At 44.8% G+C, this 17,814-nt stretch overlaps 2 protein-coding genes across 3 annotated transcripts in view; one reads left to right on the top strand and one right to left on the bottom strand.

Moving 5' to 3' along the window:
• Positions 1–21: 21 nt before the first annotated feature.
• zdhhc4 (zDHHC palmitoyltransferase 4) lies at positions 22–3,874 on the bottom strand. 2 transcript variants are annotated; one of them, XM_014975198.2, is made up of 7 exons: positions 3,740–3,874; positions 3,183–3,312; positions 3,024–3,097; positions 2,032–2,210; positions 1,791–1,916; positions 764–1,008; positions 22–674 (listed from the first exon to the last, which is right to left on the bottom strand). In XM_014975198.2, exons 2-7 carry the CDS (start codon positions 3,303–3,305, stop codon positions 375–377), a joined length of 1,047 nt encoding a protein of 348 aa, XP_014830684.1. In that variant the 5' UTR covers positions 3,306–3,312; positions 3,740–3,874; the 3' UTR covers positions 22–374. The 2 variants fall into 2 exon arrangements, with proteins under 2 accessions (XP_014830684.1, XP_087872444.1); XM_088016318.1 differs by having other exon boundaries at positions 3,764–3,839.
• A 2,345-nt stretch (positions 3,875–6,219) lies between these two features.
• Positions 6,220–17,814, top strand: part of grid2ipb (glutamate receptor, ionotropic, delta 2 (Grid2) interacting protein, b) — a 37,630-nt gene continuing 26,035 nt past the window's right edge. Inside the window, exons 1-6 of the mRNA XM_088016430.1 lie at positions 6,220–6,538; positions 7,052–7,305; positions 8,530–8,859; positions 9,192–9,346; positions 12,514–12,771; positions 17,263–17,348. Coding sequence (XP_087872556.1) covers positions 6,454–6,538; positions 7,052–7,305; positions 8,530–8,859; positions 9,192–9,346; positions 12,514–12,771; positions 17,263–17,348 — 1,168 coding nt within the window. The 5' untranslated portion in view covers positions 6,220–6,453. The remainder of the gene's footprint in view (positions 6,539–7,051; positions 7,306–8,529; positions 8,860–9,191; positions 9,347–12,513; positions 12,772–17,262; positions 17,349–17,814) is intronic.

Below are 17,814 nucleotides of genomic sequence, written 5' to 3'. Positions count from 1 at the left end.
GTGTTACATGTTCGATTCATGTTAGTGTATTTAAACAGTTTATTTTGAATTTAAAAAGAAAACAACATATAAAAAAAATGTGCAATCAGAAATCTCAAAGCCCCCGTAGGGTTTGCGACCCCCATGTTGAAGACCTCTTTATTTGGCAACTAGAAAATGACACTATAACAATAAACAGAACTGAATTAAATCAGACCCATAAAAGCAACTTCCTGTGTATAAAGTTTGTTTTGGTTTCTGCCTGTCATTAGTGAAGCCCAGCATGCACGGCGTGGAGCAACATGTCCGCCGTCAGCGGGTAAATCTGAGTTTAAATCTGAGTTTACAGCGCCGGGCCGTCCCGGCTCCACTGGCGAAGGCTGGCTGAGTCTTCCTCAGTTGCCTTTCTTCTGGCTGGCGTTCGGAGGGAAGAAGATCTCCCGCAGGTTTCCCAGCAGCCCCCGGCTGTAGAAGTACCGCTCTGAGCGGTCGGGGGCGGGGCCACAGAGGCCATCAGCCTGCGGCGCCGGTTGGCAGCGGCGGCACCCCTGGCCTCGGCTTTTGAACCACTCGTTGGACGTCTGGTTGACCAGAGCCAAGAAGCAGTGGAACATCGTGTAACCGGCGAGGAGGAAGAAGACGAAGACCACAAAGCCCAGCATGAAGACGATCCGCGGAAACGTCAGGAACAGATGCTGGGAGACGAAGAGGAAGAAACATGGAGACGGATCATGGCCTTTGGCTCCATGAACTCGTTTGGTTCTGATGCGGAGGATGTTGGTACCTGAACGATGAACAGCGGCCCGGCCGGCTGCTGCTGGCCGCGCTCGTCGACGTAGCTGGCTCTGAGCATCCCTGAACGCAGCACGGCGTGGAGCAACATGTCCGCCGTCAGCAGGCCGATGGCCAGCGCCATGCCGCACACGCTCAGTAGGTACAGCAGGAAGTAGCGCGTGTTCCTGGCGCCGACGCAGTTGTTGACCCAGACGCAGTGGTGGTCGAAGCGATGGACGCACCTGTTGCAGACGCCTGAGGTTCAGACAGGAAAAGCTGCAGTCAAACGTCTCACAGGAGCAGGTTCCTGCTAAAAGCATGCATGACCTTTGACCTTTAGCACATACTGACCCCTGGCAGCTGCAAACATCAATGCGTTTCATCAACCAAAACAAAATAGGTAAACTCCCAAAGTAAGAAACTGATACAATGTTTTAAATCATTTTTACAGATACAAATCTTAAAAGTGTGGCATGGATTTGTATTTAGCTCCCTTTAATCAGAATAAAATCCAGTTCAGCAAATCAACTCGAGAAGTTCCCGTTTCAGTAACCAGAGTCCTGCTTGGGGTCTGGCTAAGGGCAACCAGCCAACCATCCCTACGATGAAACATGGTGATGGCAGCATCATGCTGCGGGAATGCTTTGAATAGAGCTAAATAAAAGGAAAAACCCAGTTAGAGGCTGGGGGAGGAGAACCAGCCTCAACATGCAGACATATTATGGGATGCTTCAAAGATTGCTCATGTGTTAGAATGGCCTAGTCAAAGTCCAGACGTAAATACAATTGAGATCCTGTTGTAGCTAGACCTCCACCTGATCTGACTGAGCTTGAACTGTTTTACTGTGACAAAAAGATAAATGCATGCCACACTTTTCAGATTTTTATTTGGAAAATATTTTTCAAATCGTGTTTTTTTGTTTCACATCATAATTACGAGCTGCTCTGTGCTCATCTGCCTGCTAAAGTCCCAATCAAACACAGAGACGTTTGTTTCTGGAACTTTGCAGAACGTTGTGAACAGAGTGTGAACTCACTGCAGTGTTTGGAGCGTGCCGGTTTGATAAGTTGGCACGTTTCACAGGAAACTCCAGGGTGGAACAGCCGCCTGTCGTACGGATAGATGGGAGTCAGGCTGGAGGCCTTCTTCTTTGTGACTGTTCCTGGTGAGACGCAAAAACAAACTAAAATTGATGTCACTTATTCCTATTAATCCATAAAAAAGCCAGAACCCTGTTCTGGCTTTAGGGTAAAAACTGGGAGGAAGAGGAAGTGAACCTGGGTCTGTCTTGATGCAGAGGTAGAAGAAGAAAGTCTTGATGGCCAGCAGGATGTAAGGAACCGACAGGCTGGTCAGGCTGCTGTCCATCTCCCTGCAGAAACCAAACACCTCCAAGCTGAACTCAGCGAAGACGGCGCCTTCCAGCAGGATGTGCAGGTAAATGAACAGGCTGCTCCTGCAAAGAAACACAGAAATAACATTTACACACAGGAGCAAATTACAACAGAGTGATGCAACAAGGCTGAGAAAAATAAACTAAAGAAGTCAGAGCACTATGTGAAAAAATTCCTATAAAAAATAAACTCATTATACTGAAAAAAAAAGTCAAACAAGAATTAAGCCGTACAATAAAATATCACAAAAAAAGAAAAATATTCAGGAATTAACTCATATTACAAGAATAAAGTCTTAAAAATCTCAGAAAAAAAATCACATGAAAATAAATTCATAATATTAGAAAAGCTGTAATAATACAAAAATAATGTCTTACAACATAAAGTCATAACATTATGAGAATAAAGTCGTAATATTAGTATAATGAAATAATTTTATAACTCTTAACCTTAAAATGAGGAATGTTGAGTATGTTCAATCTGATCCTTCATCTTTAACACAGCAGCATTAGATTCCGATCAGCAGCAGGAGATAATCGTGAAAACGACTGAATCTATTTAGAAGAAAGAAGCGCGAACCGGACGAGTTCTTCATAATGTTATTGAAGCTTTTTTCTCATTAAAACAACTTTTGTCTCGTAATTTTTCATTTTTTCAGGTAATATTGAGCTTTGATTCTTCTAATGACTTTATTCATGGAATTAAAAAAAATCTGTTAGTCTGTCCCCAATAGTCAACTTTTTAATTGTATGGAGCTTAATTGGGGTCATAAAACTTAGTAAAAAAATAAAAAGAAAAAAAAACTGAAAAGTAAAAATTTAAACGGAAAAGTTCCAAACTACGTTTAATATTCAATGTCTTAATTAAAAACAAACCTCTGATGGAAGAGTCTGTGGACGATCCAGTGTGAAAACCTCTGCAGCCACTGAGGAGTAAACGGTGCGACCACCTGGGAAGGAAATGCACCTGTATGAACCTCAACAGCGCCACTCAGCGGTGGTTTAAAGGAATGACAACTAAAAAAAAGAACTTACCTTTGTAACATAACTGAGCAGAGTGTTAAAGGGGCTGTGCTGCTGGCCGGAGTATTTACACACTAGGAACATACAGGTTAGCACTACCGCGACGTAGATCCCAAACAAGGTGAGGAAGTCCATGTTTCACCTGGCAGGGGCGACAGGTGTGTTAAACCTGTCCTCCCTGCCTCGGGTACGCTTTGTTACTGTTAGCTCGGCCTATTCAGTTCTCATGTAAACAGGTAGAACACCAAAACTACAACATGAAGATCCGGTTCTCTGAAAGTCCCAGATAAATAACTTACTCCAGCATGCTAACCATAAACACAGCGGCCCCGCCGCTAGCATGCTAACCATAAACACAGCGGCCCCGCCGCTAGCATGCTAACCATAAACACAGCGGCCCCGCCGCTAGCATGCTAACCATAAACACAGCGGCCCCGCCGCTAGCATGCTAACCATAAACACAGCGGCCCCGCCGCTAGCATGCTAACCATAAACACAGCGGCCCCGCCGCTAGCATGCTAACCATAAACACAGCGGCCCACTGTGTTTATGTTCAGCTCTTCTCTCACCTCAACATAACTGGCCGGGTGTACCTGCTGACCGCCAGGTTCACCTGTCTCCCACCTTCTTCATCCGTGATTGATGCTACTTCCGTAGCCTGACGCTAACATGGTCACGTGGTTTCTGATTAACTTCGCCGGGTCAATATGGATATTACCAGTAAAAGTAAATCTATTTCAATATAGTTTTACTAGATTGGATTAAAGATTTTAAATTACAGACAGATAAAAAAAAATATCAAGAAATCCTGTTATTTTAAAGAGTAACTATAATAGAAAATTATAATAAATAAACACAATACCAAATTCAGGTAGAAGAAACACTTTTCCACTAATTATGAGCATACCTGTAAGACTTACAGGGATGCAGTTTTTGCATTAAAAAAGTTCTGTTTTCATAATAAAAATATAAATTAAAGTAGAAGAAATTACACTATATTCTTGGCCCAGTTATTCTTCTCTTCACGGATGTTTTATGGCCTCCAACGACAATTCAAGAATAAATTAGGACAAAAATACAACTTTAAATCTATTTACAAAAAATGTTAGATGCAACACAAAGTGATAATTTTTTCCAAGGTTTCTATCTGTTGTCATGGTAACTATGACCACATCTACATATAAAAAGACTTTGACTTCAGTTCATCAAAATCTGCTTTTAACTGCTTTATTAAAACTTGACTGAATACAGGAAGTGTTTTCAAACGAAGGCTGACCCAGCAGACAAATGATCTTTTTAGTTTTCTTTAAGCTAAAAGAAATGCTTCTCATTTAACAAGGAAAAACATTTGAAGTTTGGATCTACAATCCTGTTCCTACAAAAAGAATCAGATTATTTGTTTAATTAAAATAGTTTATGCTTAGTTTATTGTTACATAGGTAAAAAAATATTACAACATATTTAGTGATTTTAGTTTTTTGGCTTGAGAGAATGTTTGACCTGATGATTTTGGCCAATATAACACCTGTCTAACCTTTTCTCCCGTCCAGGCCCGCTCCCCGCGCCATGATGCATGATGGGATACCTGCTGGGTCTGGTTGCGGACGCGGCCGGCCTGCAGCTCAGGTTTCGCCCCTCCGGTCTGGCAGGACCACATCACTGCGGAGCGGTGAGCTCGCCTGTGGCTGTAAAAAGCTACTGGTTGTGTCCAGGTTAGACTGGAGGGAAACTTCCTGTCCTGGTGATTTTTCCATCTAAATCCTGCGATTGTTTTCACCGTTTGGCAGCTGAAGCGGTAAATGTTTCTGTCTGGATCAGTTTGTTTCCTGTTTGAACGCTGGCTTTGTTTCTTTATTCAGGACTTTCTCTTGACCTGTAAGGATTGTTTGACATGATTTACCTGATATGATGTCTTGCAATAATATTAAACTAGTTCTAATAGAAAAATGTCTTTTCCATAATCAGTTTAATGTGAACTCTAGCTTCTCTTCCTGGTTAACATTTGGGTTGATTTAAATATCTAACATTTCCAACACATTTTGTAAAATATCACAAACTGGAACGCCACTTATATTAAATCAGATGTTATAATCAGTTACTCAGAGCTGAAATTGTCTTTTTATGAAATATCTTTTCACTGTTTCCTGGGTAGTTTCCTGTTTGGATACTTTTTACCTTTACTTCAGTGAAATCTTAGAAATATATTGAAAGATGCAAATTAAGAAGTAGTTCCTTTCCTCTTCTAAAGGAAACATTCAGTAACAGCATGCCTCCAGTGAATCTATCATCAGCAGTAAACGCTGAATCTGCAGCTGGAAAATCATCAGCATGAGAAAAGCTGAGCGTCAGGGCGGTGAACGGATGAAATGGAGATTATTATTGATCAAGCAAATGTGCTACATAGATTTATTTTTCCAGAATGTGAACCAGGTGAAGCTGAAACTGACCTAGAGGAGTTTTGGTGGAACAGATTTACAGATGAAGAAGTTTTTTATTTTAAATGTTTGTATATTTTGTTAGTTTTATTTTGACTTTTGCTCAGATTTTGTTGTTTTTTCACTGAATGGTTTTTCTAGAGTCTTTGTTTTCAGTTAATGATGAATCGATTACTAAACTAGTTGATGATTATTTCAATAATCGTGATTGATCCGATGAATCGTCTCAGACTTATCGAGTTATTGTCGTCCATCTTGGTTGATAAAACACTTCCAGTATCGGGCTGAGGCGGTTTAGAGGGGTGTTCCTGTATTGATGACGGGGATGGAGGAGGACTAAAGGTCCATCTGATAATCCTAATCCTGTGGGCTGAAGGATTACGTTGCCCCCAGTCCTGCACAGACCCGCAGACTTCCAGGCGGGCGGATGCTCCAGTTAGAGTCCGTCAGGCTTCGTCAGCGCGGCGCAGAGCGATTCTGGGCCAGCAGCGGTCCCTGGGAGAGCCACCTCGCCCAGAGAGGAGGAGGAGAAGACACTGCGGTGTATTTATAGCTAAATGAGGCCTCACAACGGCCTTTTTTGGGCAGAATTATTAAGGAAGTGAGGTGCGCGGTGCAGGCGTCCCAGTTTTCTGATTACCAGTGTGCAAGCTGGCGAGCCTGAGGATGAATCAGGGACTAACTCCCTGACACACTCACAGAGAGACTCACTGCACACTCACCCTCTGCTCATGACGAAGCGGCTGCTCTTAGGGTGGAGCAGCATCTCCAGCCGCTGACCTGCTCTGCCTGACTCCGGCCTCCTGGGACGTTTTACAGCTGGACTGACTGACTGACTGACCGGCAGGATGAAGAAGTTCCTGCAGAATAAAAAGGGCAGATACTCGATCCGGCAAAGCAGACGTGGCCCTCGGTGCCCATCCAAAGATTTCTGTAAGCTTTTGCTCTCAGTTCTGACACTTTGGAGGAATTATTCGCAGCTTAATGTCAAGTTTAACAATTATTTCTGAGGCTGTTGCTTTTGAGTAATTTGTTTTAAGGTTTTAGTCTTAAAAAGCTTAAAGTTTGATAATTATGTCCAACAGAACTGAGCTGCTCCACTTTCCTTTGCTCCATAATTACCATTTAATGGAAATGTGCTCATTTCTGCACAAACGTTTGTCTTTCGAGCTAATTAAGGTCACAGTCGGTGTCATGGCTCCGTGTGATTGGCTGCCGTGGCTTTTAGAAGCGGGTCGGGTTCGGCTCGGCTCGGGGTGAAGCTGCTGCAGCTCTCAGTTCAGGCTCAGTGCAGGAGGAGGCAGATTAACTCAGATTAACTCAGATTAGACACTTTGGAGGTAAATCAGTGGAGCTGGAGGTTTGGGCTGCGGTGGGTAAGTGGAGGATCTGATGGTGGGAGAGTTGAGATGCTTCCATCTTCATCTTCATCCTCTCCCCATCCAGTCCTCAGCATGCCGGCGTCCAACCAGGGCTGGCCCGAGGACTTCGGCTTCCAGCTGGGCGGAAGTGGACCCAGCTACATCCTGTGGGTGGAGGAGGGCAGCAGCGCCCACCTGGCCGGGCTGCAGGCGGGGGACCAGGTCCTGGAGATCGAGGGCCACAACGTGTCCACTCTGGCCCCGCAGGCCGTCATCGCCATCGCACAGACGCAGAAGAACATCCCGCCCAGCATCGGCGTGGTGTCCCGCATCCAGCAGGTCCAGTTCAGCTCCCCGCCTGTCCCTGAGCTCATGCATTCATCTGCTCATGCATTCATCTGCTCATGCATTCATCTGCTCATGCATTCATCTGCTCATGTATTCATCTGCTCATGCATTCATCTGCTCATCTATTCATCTGCTCATGCATTCATCTGCTCATGCATTCATCTGCTCATGCATTCATCTGCTCATGCATTCATCTGCTCATGCATTCATCTGCTCATGCATTCATCTGCTCATGCATTCATCTGCTCATGCATTCATCTGCTCATCTATTCATCTGCTCATGCATTCATCTGCTCATCTATTCATCTGCTCATCTATTCATCTGCTCATCTATTCATCTGCTCATCTATTCATCTGCTCATGCATTCATCTGCTCATCTATTCATCTGCTCATGCATTCATCTGCTCATCTATTCATCTGCTCATCTATTCATCTGCTCATCTATTCATCTGCTCATGCATTCATCTGCTCATGCATTCATCTGCTCATCTATTCATCTGCTCATGCATTCATCTGCTCATGCATTCATCTGCTCATCTATTCATCTGCTCATGCATTCATCTGCTCATGCATTCATCTGCTCATGCATTCATCTGCTCATCTATTCATCTGCTCATGCATTCATCTGCTCATGTATTCATCTGCTCATCTATTCATCTGCTCATGTATTCATCTGCTCATGCATTCATCTGCTCATGTATTCATCTGCTCATGCATTCATCTGCTCATCTATTCATCTGCTCATGTATTCATCTGCTCATGCATTCATCTGCTCATCTATTCATCTGCTCATGTATTCATCTGCTCATCTATTCATCTGCTCATGCATTCATCTGCTCATCTATTCATCTGCTCATGCATTCATCTGCTCATGCATTCATCTGCTCATGCATTCATCTAACAACCAGTAAGAAGTTCAGCCGCCTTGTTTCTGGTTGCTGAACCAGGAACAAGGTTTGTTTGTTTGTTTACTTTCTATTTGTGCTTTAATCAGATTAACAGTAAATGTTTATTGAATGACATTTTAAATCCGTCCACCTGGGATCGGACGGCGCCTCTGCAGCTGTCAGCGGGCGAGAGGCGGGGTCACCCTGGGCGGGCCGCCGCTCCACCAAGGAGTCCAGGATAATCCATGTTTTATCTTCCTGTGATGTTTTGTTGTGAAGCTAGCAGCAGGTTTTATGGTTTCACCGTTGTTTCTGTGTCTGGTCCAGATGGACATCGTTCCGGGTCCAGACAGTCGTTTTGGCTTCACCATCGTGGGAGACTGCCCCCTGCTGGTGGAGGACTGCCCACCGTGCTCCCCCGCCGGCCGGGCCGGGCTGCGGGCCGGCGACTTCGTCATGGAGGTGAACGGCATCCCCGTCAGGCACCACGAGATGGCCGCTGCGCTCATCAAGGCGTCGCAGGGCCGGACGCTGCGCCTGGGCGTGCTGAGCCTGGGGCCGCGCCACAAACGCAGCACCAGCCTGGAGGACGGCCCGGCGGGCGGCGAGTGGGCCCGGCTGGACCGCAAGCACAAGGCTCTGGAGTTCAACATGAAGGTACGGCAGGCAGACAGGAAGACGCTAGGCTAATCCAGGGTCAGGCCGGTTCTGTTCCAGCAGGAAGAGGAACCGCACCACTTCCTGCTTCAGCATCCTCCATCAGAACCGGATCATCAGTCTGGTTCTGTTCTTCATGGTTCTGCTGAATCTTAGCACACTTGGAATAAGACAAAACTAAGTTACAAGTAACTTTTAGTCGAATACTGGAGCTTGTTTTAAGTCAGTAGTTCCTTAATATTGATGAAAAAGTTCTGGTTCCAGTGGTCGGACTAGTTACTCTGCCTGAAACTCCTCCTCCACATCTGAAGCTCCGCCCCTCATCCCTGCAGGTGGAGCAGCTGCTGGGCGAGGCCCCGGAGGTGAAGGAGAAGCTGTTCTCGGTGCTGAAGCAGTACGCAGCGGAGAAGAAGGTGGAGTGGCTGGCCTCGGCGCTGCCGGAGGTCCTCACCACCGCAGAGCAGCGGCAGCTCATCTCCAGCATCAGGTAGGGGTCGGAGCGGCTCCCCGCCTCCGTCAGGGCGGGCGGAGTGGAAAACACATTAGGCTCGCTGGTTCCCAGTGTTCCCAGTCAGTCAGCCTGTCAGAGAGAATCTGGATCTGGAAGAATCAACATTAAGCTTCGTTTGAGCCTTCCTCCTGGCTAACACCTGAGACATTTGGGTCAAGTTTTCAGTTTGTTCAGGAGCTTTAGAGGAACAAACCGATCAAAGCTCAAACTCTGTGTTGGAAACAGAGCAGTGAGTGGGCCGCCGCTGCTGCAGAACATTTATTTATATCCCAGCAGTCTGCTTCCTGCAGCCAGCAGGGGGCGCCGGCAGCAGCAGGCTTTCATCCTGATTGGATCCAGGAAAACACCAACATGCATCTGTGAACAGATGACGGCTCCTCTAAAGGGAGAGAAACTGCTGACAGCCCCTAGAAGCACCGTGATTTAAAGGTGCAGCGCGTATTTACCTATTACAGCTTCTGTCAGAATATTGACACAAAATACTGAATCCATCTAGAGGGACGCTTCACATCAGTCTAGAAACACGAGTTCATGTTTGATCTTATTATGGGTCAAAGCTGTAAATGTACAAACCTCCCCAACACTCCCTGGCCTGGTCCACCCGTTGCTAGGTCCGGTCGACCCGTTGACCCGTTGCTAGGTCCGGTCGACCCGTTGACCCGTTGCTAGGTCCGGTCGACCCGTTGACCCGTTGCTAGGTGCGGTCGACCCGTTGACCCGTTGTTAGGTGCGGTCGACCCCGTTGACCCGTTGTTAGGTGCGGTCGACCCCGTTGACCCGTTGTTAGGTGCGGTCGACCCCGTTGACCCGTTAGGTCCGGTCGACCCGTTGTTAGGTGCGGTCGACCCCGTTGACCCGTTGTTAGGTCCGGTCGACCCGTTGACCCGTTGTTAGGTGCGGTCGACCCCGTTGACCCATTGTTAGGTGCGGTCGACCCGTTGACCCGTTGTTAGGTCCGGTCGACCCGTTGACCCGTTGTTAGGTGCGGTCGACCCCGTTGACCCGTTAGGTGCGGTCAACCCGTTGACCCGTTGTTAGGTCCGGTCGACCCGTTGACCCGTTGTTAGGTCCGGTCGACCCGTTGACCCGTTGTTAGGTGCGGTCAACCCGTTGACCCGTTGTTAGGTGCGGTCAACCCGTTGACCCGTTGTTAGGTCCGGTCGACCCGTTGACCCGTTGTTAGGTGCGGTCGACCCCGTTGACCCGTTGTTAGGTGCGGTCGACCCGTTGACCCGTTGCTAGGTGCGGTCGACCCGTTGACCCGTTAGGTGCGGTCGACCCCGTTGACCCGTTGTTAGGTGCGGTCGACCCGTTGACCCGTTGTTAGGTGCGGTTGACCCCGTTGACCCGTTGCTAGGTGCGGTCGACCCGTTGACCCGTTAGGTGCGGTCGACCCGTTGCTAGGTGCGGTCGACCCGTTGACCCGTTGCTAGGTGCGGTCGACCCGTTGACCCGTTAGGTGCGGTCGACCCGTTGTTAGGTGCGGTCGACCCCGTTGACCCGTTGCTAGGTGCGGTCGACCCGTTGACCCGTTAGGTGCGGTCGACCCCGTTGACCCGTTGTTAGGTGCGGTCGACCCCGTTGACCCGTTGTTAGGTGCGGTCGACCCGTTGACCCGTTGTTAGGTCCGGTTGACCCCGTTGACCCGTTGCTAGGTGCGGTCGACCCGTTGACCCGTTAGGTGCGGTCGACCCGTTGCTAGGTGCGGTCGACCCGTTGACCCGTTAGGTGCGGTCGACCCGTTGTTAGGTGCGGTCGACCCCGTTGACCCGTTGCTTTGCTGATAAAAATCTAGAAATTTCTGTTTGATTTCACTGATTTATTCTGGTCCTGACTCTGGTTCCGGTTCTGGTCCTGGTCCTGATTCTGACTCTGGTTCTGGTTCTGGTTCTGTTCTTAAAAGCAAAATATTCTAAATATTCAGACTTTTATTATGCAACTGTTGAATAATAAAATCGCTGAGCAAATCAAATAAAAATGATCTCTGAAATGTATTAAAATATAAGTTTAGTTTGATTTAACTCCAACACCAGCAGGGCTGCAGCGATATTCTATAATCTCAGATTAGGGTGTGACTAGATTTCCACATAAAACCAGGTTGGTTTGGAAATATTTGTTCCCTTAAAATCTAAAATCATCCATTAAAAACCAGCGTTTTGTGTTTATTTAGAAGAGTAAATATTTTCCTAAAGCAGGCAGCTATGGGAGGAGCCTGCTGTCGCTCAGCTCTCACTCTCACCTTGCTGTCGCTCAGCTCTCACTCTCACCTCAACGTGACCCCACAATAAAACTTAACCTAAATCCTCCTTTCCTCCACAAACAGATGCACAGTTAAAATCTGATGATGAGTTATTGCCATTTTTATGAAAAGTTATCAGCTGTTTGTTGAGGAAGAGGAAAATCATTTTCATAACTCATCATCATCATCATCAGTTTTATATTGATATTATTTGTTATTGATTCATGTTATCAGCTGTTTTCCAGCCTGGAGTCGTTATGTAACATCCGACTGCAGCAAAAAGAATTTGAACCAAATGAGGATTTTCTCTAATTCATACAGATATTTACATACAGGCTGCTGACGTCTGATTGGATGATAGTTAGCATGTTAGCACGTAGCAGAGAAAACACAGCAGGAGCATCTGTCCATCTATCTTCCATAAAGTTTCATCCCCGTGTTTTTCCTCCAATCATCTCTCAGCTCTGTTGTCTGGCCGACGCATGCAGGGAGGTGAGATGCTGACGGAAGTGGAAGAGAGAGGAGGAGGAGGATGAAGAGAGAGAGAGGAATCCCACCTCGCTCGCTCACTCCCACACCTTTTCTGTCCCGCTGTATCGATGCGCCGACGTTTCTCTCTGCAGCAGTTCTGATCAGCAGGCAGAGTTTCCTCCTCAGATGCAGATCTGATCTCTGATTTAATCTCTGATCAGTTTTCTGCCTCCAGACTCGTTGGAGTTCCTCCTCTCTCCCTCTGGGAATCGGTTTCTTCAGTTCTCTGGTTCAGACATGAAGGGAATCCTGTTGAGTTAGTTCCAGCTGAACTCTGACTTTCTGTCTCCAGTATGGACTGAACCGGACCTGAACTCTGAGGACAGTCTTCTAACGTGTCTCCGTCTTCCTCGCATGCCGCCATGTTTGCCAGAATCTTCGTCCCCAAGAAGCACCGGCAGCGTTTCGACGAGGCCGTCTCCCAGAACGTCATCAACCGGCTCTGCCGCTCCAAGAGCATCAGCGAGCCGCAGGGCCGCATGCGCCGCAGCCGCAGCGAGGACCAGTCCGACCGCCGCCACGGCTCCAAGCGGGCCAGCTCCGTGCCCAGGGACGGCGGAGAACCGGAGAGGGAGCGGGGCGCCAGGAAGGCCGGGGGCCCCGCTCACCCCCCGCTGGGGCCCAACCAGAGGTAGGCAGTAGGAACGTAAAGACGACGAGGAACTCAGACATTTTTAAATGATGTTTGATGCAAATTCAAATTCTCAGATTTGAATGTTGCCATAATTCCTGTGATGTTTGAAATTCCAACATTTGCTGCATCATTTATTGTTTATCTGCATAAAAAGTACCAAAAATCAAATATCTATCGTTTTATTTAATTAAAATTATTTTTAAAGTCACAGCAGCCATTAGATGGTGTCATGTGATACAGACACAATTCAGTTATTTACAAATAATCTACAGAAATTATAGGAAAAATACAAACAACTTTTAAATTTACTAAGAGAAGAAGAAAAACCTAAAATCCAGGTTAATATATGTGGTAGTTCACAATAATCGTGTTTAATGTTGGTTATTCATTATAAAAATATAAATCCATTGTAATAAGCTTAACTGACTCCTCCTGAGTAAAATCACTAACAATAACTAACCAGCTTGTATTGATATTTACAAACCAATAATCAATGAAACCTGCAGATTGATCAACTTTCATCCCAGTGAGATTTTTAACCTCAGCAGTTTGAAAACAGAGGAGAACTCAGAGCTGATTACCGCGCCGAGCTACGGTGGGTTAGCGCTCACCGTAGCGTTCATGAAGGAGAGAGACGCCGGCGCTGCATATGATGTGGGCCGGCCAGAGTCTGGTAACGCTGCAGATCATCGGCCTCCCATCAGACCGGGCCAGAAATCACCTTTAATTCTGGGGAAATTTAATTCCCAAGAACTCAATTCTTGAATTGGGAATTCAAAGAGAACTATGGAAACTCTTTGGGTTTCCATAGTTCCATAGTGATGTCATCGCACTCAGGGCGGCCATCTTGGTAGGCAAACGTGTTTTACAGCTTCTGTTTATCTGGACTTTGAATTCATAATATTCCATCTAAGATGGAATATTAGAGTCAGGCTAAGAGTTTTATTCTTTTAAATTAAACAATAAAGATGTAATATTAGGAGAAGTTCAATAAAAAACTCAAACTGAGGATTGTTGAGCATCTTGTTAAATTATAATTTGGCATCAGATTCACAGATGAAGGAAATCTTTCATCTTTAACACATCAGCATCAAATTATTACCATCAGCTGAACTTTGAGACGATTTAACAACGACTGAGTGTAGAAGAAACAGCCAGATGAGCTGAGCTGCTCTCATCGACCAACATTTTGGTAAAATTACACATTTATTCTGCTCATATTCTAACTATATTCTGATGCATATGTCAGGGTAGCCTGGCCCTGATATTCCATCATTCCCATAAGGGACGATTGGAATAAAAACATTTTTGAAAATATTTTCTGTCATTTATTTTGTAGGAAAGAAAAATGATCAAATTTGATATGAAATAAATCAAACTGAATTTTTCCATCAGGCTGCTCTCATCCCGCCTTACATAAGATGCTGCAGACTCCCCAGTCTTCCTCTGCAGGTTGCCTTTTTAGGTTTCCCTCTGCTCAGAGACGCCCAGGCTGCGTTTCCTCCAGCCGTTTCCATGGCAACGGGCTCTGGGCATTCAGCAGGCCTCCGCCGCCTCCACCGCCGATGCTGACGAAGCCGACAGAAGCACCGCCGCGATTGAAATGTCACGGCTGTTATCGGCGACGAAAATGTCACGATCTGGTTTTATTTGGACCAGAACCGACCCGACAGAACCGCACAGGGGAGGGAGGCAGAACCACAGAGAGAGAGGGACCAGAGCGTCATGCCTCCATTTGCTCTGACTCCCACTGACAGGAAGTGACACATGAAAACAAAGAACAGGCTGGCGAACAGCAGCGGACCGGACCGGACCGGACCGGACCGGATCACTGCCTTCCAACCGCATCACAAGGTTCTGCTGAGGCGGTCTGGTCCGGTTCTGCTGAGGCTACATAATCAAAAATAAACAATCAACCAGATAATTGATCCCAATAATCTGGCAGACTAAAGATTTAAAGCCGTTTCTCAAACGGTGGTGCGAGGGCCCCTGTGGTACCTTGGCTGCCTGTACTGCGATCCTGAAAATATGAACCAATCAGCTGCTGAGGAGCGCCAGCCGAAACTATGCTGGTGTCCAATCATCTTCATCAGAGGCTTCAAGTCCGGTTCTGCTCCGGTCCCGGTCCGGTTCCGCTCCGGTTCAGCTCCGGTTCCGGTCCGGTTCCACTCCGGTTCCGCTCCGGTCCCGCTGCTTTACTTTAGGTAACAATAAGTAAAAGCTCTAAACGCCAGGATTGCTGCTGCATTTGTAATATTTTATTATTTTAGATGATTTAGATCTTATTCTATATTTTTATTGAAAAATGTTTGTACTAAAAATCCATTAAGGATTCAAATAAACACATAATCCAACACCTCTTTAAATGAGGAAATAAACGAACCGAAGCAGCAGCACTCCTTTACTAAACTAGACTAGACTTAACTAAGCTTAACTAGACTTAACTAAACTTAACTAGACTAGACTTGAGTTGACTTAACTTAACTTAACTAGACTAGACTCAACTAGACTAGACTAGACTTGACTTGACTTGACTTAACTAGACTAGAATTAACTTAACTAGACTAGACTTGACTTAAGTAGACTAGAATTAACTTAACTAAACTTGGCTTGACTTAACTAGACTAGAATTAACTTAACTAGACTAGACTTGACTTAACTAGACTAGACTAGACTTAACTAAACTTAACTAGACTTAACTAGACTAGACATAACTAGACTAGACTAGAATTAACTTAACTAGAATTAACTATGCTTAACTTAACTAGAATTAACTGAACTTAACTAGACTTAACTAGACTAGACTTGGCTAGACTAGACTTAACTAAACTAAACTAGACATAACTTAACTAGATTTAACTAGACTAGACTTAACTTAACTAGACATAACTAAACTAAACTAGACTAGACTAGACTTAACTAGACTTAACTTAACTGAACTAGACTAGACTTGACTTAACTAGACTAGACTAGACTTAACTAAACTTAACTAGACTTAACTAGACTAGACATAACTAGACTGGACTAGAATTAACTTAACTAGAATTAACTATGCTTAACTTAACTTAACTAGAATTAACTGAACTTAACTAGACTTAACTAGACTAGACTTGACTAGACTAGACTTAACTAAACTAAACTTGACTTAACTTAACTAGACTAGACATAACTAAACTTAACTAGACTAGACTTAACTTAACTAGACTAGACTTAACTTAAGTAGACTAGAATTAACTTAACTTAACTAAACTTGGCTTGACTTAACTAGACTAGAATTAACTTAACTAGACTAGACTTGACTTAAATAGACTAGACTAGACTTAACTAAACTTAACTAGACTTAACTAGACTAGACATAACTAGACTAGACTAGAATTAACTTAACTAGAATTAACTATGCTTAACTTAACTAGAATTAACTGAACTTAACTAGACTTAACTAGACTAGACTTGGCTAGACTAGACTTAACTAAACTAAACTAGACGTAACTTAACTAGACTTAACTAGACTAGACTTAACTTAACTAGTCATAACTAAACTAAACTAGACTAGACTAGACTTAACTAGACTTAACTTAACTGAACTAGACTAGATTAGACTTAACTAGACTAGAATTAACTTAACTAGACTAGACTAGACTTAACTTAACAAGACTAGACTTAACTTAAGTAGACTAGAATTAACTTAACTTAACTAAACTTGGCTTGACTTAACTAGACTAGAATTAACTTAACTAGACTAGACTTGACTTAACTTAACTAGACTTAACTAAACTTAACTAGACTTAACTAGACTAGACATAACTAGACTGGACTAGAATTAACTTAACTAGAATTAACTATGCTTAACTTAACTTAACTAGAATTAACTGAACTTAACTAGACTTAACTAGATTAGACTTGACTAGACTAGACTTAACTAAACTAAACTAGACGTAACTTAACTAGAATTAACTATGCTTAACTTAACTAGACTTGACTAAACTGAACTAGACTAGACTTAACTAAACTAGACTAGAATTAACTTAACTAGAATTAACTATGCTTAACTTAACTAGACTTGACTAAACTAGACTTGACTAGACTAGACTAGACTTAACTAAACTAAACTAAACTAAACTAGACTTAACTTAACTAGACATAACTAGACTAGACTTAACTAGACTAGATTAGACTTAACTAAACTGAACTAGACTAAACTAGACTTAACTTAACTAGACTAGACTTAACTTAACTAGACATAACTAAACTGGAGGAGTTTTTAGAAAAAACGTTTTTTCATCTTTAATCCAAATTGTTTTTTTATTTTGTGTCATTTCTGATTCTCCTGTTTTAGTCTGTAAATCCAGGTAACGATTAATCTGTTACTGGATTAGTTGGTGATTATTCCAGTAAGGGGTTAATGGTTCCAGGCCCGGCTACATGCCGGTACCAGCGGCCCGGTTCTGCAGCCGGTCCGCCGGTACCAGCTGATGTCTCCGTCTGCAGGGTGATCCGAGTCTACAGAGGGAAGAAGAGCTTCGGCTTCACGCTGCGAGGCCACGCCCCCGTCTGCATCGACGCCATCATCCCAGGTACTGCTTCCAGATCAGCACCCGGGTCGGATCAGAACCCAGGTGGGATCAGAACAGGTTGGTTCTGACCAGATCGGTTCTGACCAGATCGGATCAGACCATGTCGCAGGAAGTGGGTGTGTCTGACTCAGCCAATGAGAAGAGAGGAAACAGTCGGCTCCTATCATCTGCTAAAGGCCACACAGATGCATGATGGGAACTTGCCTTAACACTTGGTGCTTTAATGTGACGACCAACAGGAAGTGGAGCTCTGCCTTCCTGGAATATGATCCGAGTTTTAATCTGTAACTTTTAAAAAATATTTGTACTTATTTTTTGAACTGCCTCCATGTTGTTGAGACAGATAATCTGTGAACACACGGACCCTCCCTGACCTGCTGCTGTCTGAAGAAATGCACCAACAACAACCAATCCCAGCCGGAGGCGGGGCTTAGCGCTGTCAATCATGTTACAGACTCGCTGCTAA

This window comes from Poecilia mexicana, unplaced genomic scaffold, assembly GCF_051168715.1.
Source record: "Poecilia mexicana isolate PSO_F unplaced genomic scaffold, ASM5116871v1 scaffold_19, whole genome shotgun sequence".
Taxonomy (NCBI): domain Eukaryota; kingdom Metazoa; phylum Chordata; class Actinopteri; order Cyprinodontiformes; family Poeciliidae; genus Poecilia; species Poecilia mexicana.
This window is presented reverse-complemented; position numbering and strand designations above follow the sequence as displayed.